General features: G+C 52.0%; 1 protein-coding gene across 4 annotated transcripts in view; it reads left to right on the top strand.

Moving 5' to 3' along the window:
- Positions 1–6,983, top strand: part of PI16 (peptidase inhibitor 16) — a 12,058-nt gene extending 5,075 nt beyond the window's left edge. Inside the window, exons 3-7 of one of the 4 annotated variants that reach the window (XM_040644668.1) lie at positions 1,762–1,871; positions 2,156–2,244; positions 2,872–3,549; positions 3,767–3,906; positions 5,891–6,983. In XM_040644668.1, coding sequence (XP_040500602.1) covers positions 1,762–1,871; positions 2,156–2,244; positions 2,872–3,549; positions 3,767–3,888 — 999 coding nt within the window. In that variant the 3' untranslated portion in view covers positions 3,889–3,906; positions 5,891–6,983. Of the gene's footprint in view, positions 1–1,761; positions 1,872–2,155; positions 2,245–2,871; positions 3,550–3,766; positions 4,793–5,890 lie in introns of those variants that run through there. The other 3 variants (XM_040644670.1, XM_040644669.1, XM_040644667.1) reach the window with 3 other exon arrangements.
- Positions 6,984–9,327: the final 2,344 nt, after the last annotated feature.

The raw sequence follows: 9,327 nt of genomic DNA, 5'->3' as shown, positions 1-9,327 counted from the left end.
CAGCACTAGGCAGTCCTGACCGACCTCTAAGCGGCCCTGTCCTCCGGCCTCAGGCAGGCCTGTTTGCCCCCGCGGTAACTGCCCCCGACTTCTGGCTTCTCTCACTGTCCCTCTTTTGTCATTTCTCGTGGTGTCTGCTTCTAACCTGCCAGGGACCGATAAAGCAAATAGACAGTTGTGCGTGTTTAACTTTTCTTCTGCTTGTAAAAGCCATGTGTAAAATAAGAGCAAATCATCACTGAGTGAAGGTTTCGGGGAGCCTTCGAGATCACTTCCTGCCCCTCACAGTCACTTCTTGCTTATGTCAGGTTTCTCACTGCATTTTGAAAATTCGAGTTTCTAGATAAGAGATGTTGGGTGCGGGCGCTGTAGGGGTGTGTGTATATGGGTGTGTAGGGGAATTAACATCAGTGTTACCGAAGTCTTGTTCCTCTCCACCCAGTGCTTATTGTTCAAACAATAACATGACAATTTTTCTTAAAAAAGAAAAAGGAAGATCAACTTTCTTCCCACCCATATCCACCAATTCCACTTTCCAGTACTTCTTTTGAGTGGTATTTTTAGTGCTAATCTTTGGGGAAGGAAATCCTGACATCGCCCATCCAGATGAAGAAGTTGTGAGTGCCCGCAGCCCTCCCTGTCCCCTTCCCTCCGCACCCTGCCACCTCTTACCCGCCCCTCACTCCCAACACACACACACACACACACACACACACACACACACACACACGCGTCCCCCTGCAAGGATTGCTGTCAACGCCCAGCAGGAATGGGTCTGCCGCCCACCACCCCAGCGTTCCCCAGGGCTGAGTGCACACGCACTCTGAGGTCATTTCTGCCTGGGAGATGCTCAACAGTGGTATTCTAAGCTAACTTGAGCAGAAAAAAACGAGTCCTGGGGATGTGTGCAGAATTAACAGCCAGAGCCAGATCTCACAACAAAAACTGCCCTCCATTTGAGTGACTCCTGAGCAGACGAGGTCTAGAAGCAGCAAGGGGGGGCTGCTGGTCTCAGCCCATGGTGGTGCACAAAGGCTGTTTTGACTTTTAAAATGTTATATTTGGGACGTCTGGGTGGCTCAGTTGGTTAAGTGTCTGCCTTCGGCTCAGGTCATGATCCCAGGGTCCTGGGATCAAGTCCCACATCCGGCTCCCTGCTCAGCCTAGAGTCTGCTTCTCCCTCTGCCTGCTCCTCCCCCTGTTTTGTGCTCTCACTCTCAAACAAATAAAATAAAATCTTAAAGAATATATAAAATTTTATACTTAAGACAGAATTCCCTCACCTAGGAGACCCAGACTTAGAAACAGCAGAGCAAATCTCTACTCACTTGTGATGTGGTGGGGTGGGGTGGGGGTGGAGTTCTACATTCAAAATGGTTCCTTCTGTTCTCTTCCTTGGATTTTGTTTGTTGTTGATATCTAAGATTCTCCCATTTGGGATTCATTCCTTTGGATATACCCCCTGTTTAAAATGCACAGGAATTTGCAAAAAAAAAAAAAAAATGCACAGGAGGAACACATGAGGGTATGTACAAAGGGAAGGTTTTCAGAGAAAGGCCTGGTGAACTAGTGTGTGTGGTTCAGGACAAATTCTTCCCAAACCCCCTGTTCAGAGTTTTGTCCTGAGCTGCGTGTCCTCAGAGACTTGGATCTGACAGGATGTAGGGATCCTCCTCTCCCCACCCATAGAAGACAGGTGTAGAGAGACACTAGCTACTGGTGTCCCACCCAGGCTAAACTGTTGGGTTTGCCCTTCCTCAGGTGGTCTGGGCCAAGACAGAGAGGATTGGCTGTGGCTCCCACTTCTGTGAGAAGCTCCAGGGTGTTGAGGAGATCAATATTCAATTGCTGGTTTGCAACTATGAGCCCCCGTGAGTGCCCAGGGAGCCCTGGGGGTAGAGGATGGGCAGAGTCAAGGAGGGGGGTTGAGTTGGGTAGTTGAAGATTGTAGGAGGGGGCCAGTCTGGGGCCTAAACCCCATACCTTTGCGGGAGCTGCGACGGCAGCGATGGGAGTCTACTCTCATTGGCCCAGCAAGCTAGTTGGGAGCAAGCAAGACCCAGGGGTACTTCCGGCCTAGGTGTGTGTATGAGGGATAGGGACAGGGGTCTGTAGGGACCGCCCCCGCCCCCAGCATCGTCCTCGCCTCCCGCAGGGGGAACGTGAAGGGAAAGAGACCCTACCAGGAAGGGACTCCGTGCTCCCTATGTCCCTCCGGCTACCGCTGCGAGAACTCCCTCTGTGGTGAGTTGGGGGTGGGGTGGGGAGGAGTAGGAAGGGGCGGCAAGGGATGCCGACAGCATGGTCCTTAGAGCCTCCCGGGACTCCCGAGAGGTGCACGGGCAGCGGGAGGGGTCTGGCGGGACTTGACCTTCGGGGGCCCTTTGCGTTCCCAAGCCCACTTCGCTTTCCTTGCGCATTTTGGCGCCCTGTCATTCAAAGTGACCGGATTTCAACCCTCCGAGCGAAGGGTGGAGGACAGAGGTGGGCGAGCGCAGGCCGAGGTGGGCGTGGCAAGAGGAGAGGGCTCCCCCTGGCGGGCGGGTCCTGGTGGTGGGCGTGGCCAGGTGGACGTCAAGGGGACGCGGTGGACGTGTTAGGCATAGGCATCTGGCTGGCGAGTCCCCTGAAAAAAGTGGCTGTGTGAGTGCGGAGAGGAAGATTTGGACAAGGAGGTGGATAGAAGAGACACTGTCATAATGTTATAATAAAATAACATTTATTATCAGTGAAGGACGTAATCTCTGGAGGGGATGTGTGTTTGTGTGTCATCGTCATCGTCGGACATCTGGTCACCTCGCCTTGATCGTGGTGGGGTGACGGATGTGGGGTCCCGCTGTAGCACTAACGCCAGGCCTTGTTTCTTGTCAGAACCCATCATAAGCCCGGAAGAGGCTCAGGATTTGCCTCACCTGGTAACTGAGGCCCCGTCTTCCCTGGCAACCGAAGCTTCAGGCTCCAGGAAAAGCGGTATCCCTTCTTCCCTGGCCACGGAAACCACATCCTCCCTGGTAACAGAGGTCTCAAGTCCCCTGGCAACCAAGGCTCCACCTGCTGTAGAAACCGAGGCCCCATCTTCCTTAGCAACGGAAGATTCCCTCTCCATGGCAACAGAGGCTCCACCTTCCTTAACAACTGAGGTCCCTCCCTTTTTGGCAACTCACAGCCTGTTCTCCCTGGACGAGGGGCCAGCTATCTTCCCCAAATCGACTCATAATCCCATCTCCAAATTGGCAGACGAAGAGGCCAGCAGGACAAGAGTGCCCTCCGTGAGTCCAGAGAGTTCTCTGCACCCCAAGGTGTTCTTGACAGGGACACGGGAGCCGCTACCCCACTCCCAGAAGGTGGGCAAGGCTGAGGCCGAGTTGTCTCGTTCCAGTGAGGTCTTGGCCTCAGTGTTTCCAGGCCAGGGCAAGACAGGTGAGCTGCCGGCCACACTGGACCACACGGGGCACACCTCTTCCAAGTCCCTGTCCAACTCCCCCAATACCTCTGCCACCGCTAATGCCGTGGGCGGGCGTACCCTGGCTCTGCAGTCATCTTTGCCAGGTAAGGCCTGTAGTGTTCGTCCCACCTTCCCTCCTTGTCTCCAGAACGTCAGCACCCTGCCCCCAGCATCGATGTTACAGGCATAGTGGGGCGTGCGGCCTCCGGGTTAACAGCTTCCTCCCTGGCTGCTGGGCCCCCACTTGCATGCCTGGCAGGGAGGGTGGGAGGTCACGCAGAACTGTGTCCAGACTGAGACAAAGCCTCTCCCTCCCCACAGGTGCAGACGGCCCTGAAAAGCCTAGCCTCAAGTCAGGGCTGAACTCGGGCCCTGGTCACGTCTGGGGCCCCCTTCTGGGACTGCTCCTACTGCCTCCCCTGGTGCTGGCTGGAATCTTCTGAAGGGCTCACCACTCAAAGGCAAGGCCTGGTGGGGAGACCCTGGCCTCATGCCCACTCTGGATTGTCTTCCTCCAAGTAAGAGGCCACAGTTTCCTGGGCAGGTCCTGCTCTGTGGCCCAGTAGCCCCCCTTGACCCCAGCTTCTGGCCAGACTCCGGGCCAGTGACCTGTGCCCTCAGGAGGCCTCTGTAACGCCAACACCTGGCACCGCCCCAGGAGTGCCTCTGCTTCTGCGGAGGTCCACCCCTCAGCTAGCTGCAGAATGTTCTGAGCAGTGTTCCTGTGGCCACTTGTGCTCATTCTCCTGTTGTCCTGTGGCCGTGGTTCTGCTCTCCTGGGCACAAAAGATCTCAGTGCTTTCCAGAAACCCATTGACCCCTCCTAGTCCCTTAGCTTCTTCCTTAAGGCATCTGAGTCTGGGGCTGTTCCCAGGAGTCCCTCCTGCCTTCCCAGGCTGAAGAGGTCAGCTGTCCTTCTGCCACCTCCCCCACCCTGTCCCCCCACCCCCCAGAGGAGATGTTTCTTGGCTGAAGGCCCTCTAGGAGGGAAAGGCTGCAGGGCATGTGCCCTCATCCACAGACATCTTGGGGGCATGAGGCCTGGCTGGCTGAGCTCAGGTTGCCACCTGGCCCAGATCCCTCCTGCCCCTCCCATCTCAATCCTGGGGAGGGGTTGGAGATTCAGGGGAGATCCCTGCCGACTGGGCTGGGGACCATCTGCCTTTGCAGGTAGGGGTTCTGAGTGCCCCCTCCCCCTACTTGCTGGTGTAGCTGGGGGGGGTGGTTGTGAGGGGCAGATGAAGGACAAGCCCCACCTGAATGGGGTTCTAGAGTGGGGAGGGGTGGGGGGGGCAGGCAGGGACCAGGGAAGGGAAGCAGCCCCTGACTCCTGAATAAAGCCTGTGTAAGAGTACCGAGTCTTTGTGCTTATGAGGGGTGCTGGGCGAAGGAGGGCTCTTTGAGACACCCTGAAGAGGTTCCCCTTCCGCCCCCGCACCTGCTCCCTCTCCTACACACCTCCTTTCCCCACACACTCCACCCAGTCCTTCGGGGCACCCTTCCTTTCCTTCCTATAAACTGTCCCCCTCCCCAACTCAAATCTCAGGCAGCCCACAGGAAGGAGGAAGGGCCAAGGGCTGACTCACTCCCCATCTCCAGGGGTCACCGGTGGGGGCTTAGTTGGGTTTTAGACCCAGAATCAAGGAGTGGCCTACAGCCTTTTTACAGGGCGCTGCTGCCCGGGGCCCATCTGGTACACCAGCCCAGAAGGCTTTGCCAGCCCTGCGTGCTTGGAGGAATCCTGAGAAAGTGTTCTGGAGTCCCAGACACACTCCCCCGGGGGGGCAGAGCAGGACGGTGCAGTGCTGCGAGGCCGGAAAGCCCGTGTGTGTGTGTGTGTGTGTGTGTGTGTGTGTGTGTGTGTCAACGTATCAAGATAGAACTTAACAATATAAATTAAGATACAACCCCTATACAACTCACCCACTTAAAGTGTATCACTCGACGGCTTTTAGTATATTCACGGGGGGTGCAACCATCAGCAGTTTTAAAACATTCTCTCCACCCCCAAAAAACCCCCTCCCCATCAGCAGCCACTCCCCATTCCCCCTGCACCCCAAAGCCCTATCTAGTGTCTCCATGGATTTGTCTGTTCCGACGTTTTGTATAAATGGGATCATACACTCGGTGGCCTTTTCTGGCTGGCTTCTTTCACTCAGCATCATCTCTCCAGGATCTATCCGTGCTGTAGCATGCGATAGTACTTTACTCCTTTTTATCCCCAAATAATATTCCCTTGTATAGAATACATTTTATGTATCCATTTGTCAACTGGTGGACATTCGGGGGGTTGGCGCCTGGTGGCTATTATGAACGCTGCGGCTGTGAACCTTCAGGGAGAAGTCCTTGTGTGGACATGTTTTCCTTTCTCCTGGGTATATACCGAGAAGCACTATCGCATGGTAACTGCAGGCCACATGGTCACTCTCCGCTTAACTCTTCTAGGAACCGCCAGACTGCTTTCCAAAGTGGCTGCCCATTGCGCCTGCGCACCAGCAACGTGTGAAGATTCCCATTTCTCCACATCTTCGCCGACACTCATTATCTTCTTAAAATTATAGCCATCCTATGTGTGCGAAGTAGCAGCTCATTGTGCTTTTGCTTTTCATTTCCCTAATGATGCCAAGCACATCTCTGCATGTGCTTACTGGGCTTTCATCTATGGAGAGAGGTCTATTCAAGGCTCTTGCCCATTTTTTAACTGGGGTACTCGTCTTACTGAGTTGTAGGAATTCTTTATATAGTCTAGATACAAGTCCCTTACCAGATATGTAATTTTAAAACATTTTCTCTCATTCTGTGAGTTGTCAATTTTTCTTTAGGATGTCCTCTGAACACAAGTCTTTGATTTTGATGATACCCAATTTATTTGTTCTTTTGTTGCTCTCCTTGTGTCGTATCTAAGAAACCACTGCCTAACCCGAAGTCACAAAGATTTATGTCTATGCTTTTTTCTAAGAGTTTTATAGTTTCAATTCTTGTATTTCGGCCTTTGATCCATTCTTAGCTGACTTTTGTATGTGGTGTGAGGTGGGAGTCTAACTTCATTCTCATGCATGTGAATGTCCAGCTGTCCAAGCACTTTTTGTTGAAGACGATTCTTCCTCCATTCACTGTCTTGTTGCCTTTGTCCAAAATCAATTGACCTTAAATGTGACTATTTCTGGACTCTCGATCCTGTCCCATCGATCTATATGTCTATCTTATGCCAGTATCACACCACCTTGATTCCCATAACTTTTTAGCTAAGTTTTGAAATTGTCAAGTGTGAGTCCTCTGATTTTGTTCTTTTTCAAGATTGTTTAGGCTATTTTGGATCCCTTGAATTTCCATTTGAATTTTAGTGTCAGCTTATCAAATTTCTGCAAAGAAGTCGGCTGAGATTTTGATAGGGTTTGTGTAATTTGCCATCAAAATCTTCCAATCCACGAACACAGGTTGTCTTTCCATTTATTTAGGTCTTTACTTTTGTTCAACAATGTTTTGTAGTTTTCAAAGTATAAACTGTGCAATTTTTTTTGTTAAACTTGTTCATATTTTATTTTCCGTGCTATTATAAATGAAATTGTTTTATTAATTTCATTCTCACTTTGTTCAGCTGTCAATGTAAAGAAATATGACTGATTTTTGTGTATCAATTTTATATCCTGTACCCTTGCTGAATTCATTTATTAGTTTTAACAGTATTTTTAGTGGATTCTTTAGGATTTTTTAAAAAAAGATTATTTGAGAGAGAAAGAGAGAGAGAGAGAATGAGCAGGGAGGAGGGGCAGAAGGAGAGGGAGAAGCGGGCTTGATCCCAGGACCCTGAGATCATGACCTGAGCCAAAGGCAGATGCTTAACTGACTGAGCCACCCAGGCCCCCCAGGATTTTCTATCCACAAGATCATGCCATCTGCAGAGATAGTTTTACTTCTTCCTTTCTAACCCTGATAACTTTTATTTCACTTTCTTGCCTGATTGCCCTGGCTGGACCCTCCAGTACAATGTTGAGTAATGGCAAGAGCAGACATCCTTGTCTTGTTCTTTTTTTTTTTTTTTAAGATTTTATTTATTTATTCGACAGAGATAGAGACAGCCAGCGAGAGAGGGAACACAAGCAGGGGGAGTGGGAGAGGAAGAAGCAGGCTCATAGCGGAGGAGCCTGATGTGGGGCTCGATCCCACAACGCTGGGATCACGCCCTGAGCCGAAGGCAGACGCTTAACCGCTGTGCCACCCAGGCGCCCCCCCTTGTCTTGCTCTTGATCTTAGGGAAGAACATTAGGTCCTTCATCATTCAGTCTAATGTTAATTATGGGTCTTTAGAGATGCCATTTATCAGGGTGAGGAAGTTATATTCTTAGGTTTTTGAGTGTTTTTGTCATGAAGGGCTGTTGAGTTTTGTCAAATACTTTTTCTGTGTCTACTGATATGGTCATATGCTTTTGTTTCTTATTCTAAGTACAGAGTATTACATTTTTCAGATGATGGCCCAGCTTGCGATCCTGAGCCAGGGGTCCTTCCCTTCTTGGGCCTGTTTTCTCAAGCTAGCCCTCGGTCCTCTGAGGTCGTCGGTCAAGTAAGGTAGCTCTGAGCACAGCAGGACTGTGTAAGGCCAAACCCATCTTTCCGAGTTTTGGGGTGGGCTCTGCCTGCCTCCTACAGAGCAAGAGCATCTGTGGCCAGCCCTCAGGAAACCTGTCACATGGAGAGAACCCATCCAAGACCAGGAGCTGGGACCTCTTTGGAAGTTCATTTTTGGGGAAACAAGACATGGTGTCCCATACTAGTCAGGCAAGGCTGTGACAAATGGGCAGAGAGGGGACGTGTCCGCACAAGTCCATGAAGCTAAGAGGGCACGTTCAGAGGGGAGGGTGGCTGGCACTCTGAGGCCTCAAGGACCAGAGTGGGGAGCACTCTGCTGCGTGGCTCCCAGGCATCTGGGCACTGGCAAAGCAACAAGGGCCACAGTAGGACCCAGCACAGGCCACCATTGCCAACTCAGGCTTCACTACAGGGGGCCCCAAAAGGCCTATCAGAGGATTTCCCAGCCTGTCCATCAGAACTGGGTTTTCCAAGAGGAGTGGATAGAGACTAACGCCCCACAAGGACATTCCCACTCCTGTCACCCCTCCTTTTGCTGACAGCTCAGCTCCCCTCCTAGCCCAATCCAGCTCAGCTAAAAACCCCGTCACTCTAGTTTCCAGGACAGGGAAATACCAGGGGCTCCAATGGTGAGCCCTCAGCCCTCAAACACAGAAGGTTCCAGCAAAGGGAGCACTTAACATGCTCAATACCCACATCTGAATACTGAACTGAAAAACATTAGGGGGAAAACCTGTGCTTTGCTCAACTAAAAACTGAGAGCATCAAAGGGATTTTCTGGCCATTTCTGGCTGTGGAAGACAGCCTGGAAAGTGCAGTCCAGACCCTGAAATTCACAAGTCCCCAGGTACTACTTGGGGGCAGCACTGGCTCTCCTCAGGGTGACCCGCCACGCCCACCTACCACTCACTCTTCACCACAGGCGGCCTCTCCGAACGTCTGAGGGGATGGCTGTCAGAGGGAGGGGCTCTTCAGAGCCAGCTCAGCTCAGGTTCCAGGGTGCCCTACATCTGGGGGACCAGAGGAAGGAATCAATGAAAAAATAGGATTTGAGGGCGGAGCACCAGGAAGAAAAGCCACCCCCCAACAGTGGTCAGTGCTATGGGGGGAAACCACACTGGGCTGGAGAAAGGTCACATGCCAATGAGGCAGACATGTCTCTGAAGGGCCTTCATTCTCTCAAGAAGTGGTGCCAGCGAGGCGCGGCCCGCTCACCTTGCTCACCTGTGCTCTCCTTCCCTGGCGCTTCAGCAGTCTGAAGTGAGTATGGGACCTCGACCAACAGACCCTTCCAG

Source organism: Ursus maritimus, unplaced genomic scaffold (assembly GCF_017311325.1).
Source record: "Ursus maritimus isolate PB19 unplaced genomic scaffold, ASM1731132v1 scaffold_30, whole genome shotgun sequence".
Taxonomy (NCBI): domain Eukaryota; kingdom Metazoa; phylum Chordata; class Mammalia; order Carnivora; family Ursidae; genus Ursus; species Ursus maritimus.
The sequence above is the reverse complement of the archived record's forward strand: the minus strand, read 5'-3'. Positions and strand labels throughout refer to the sequence as shown.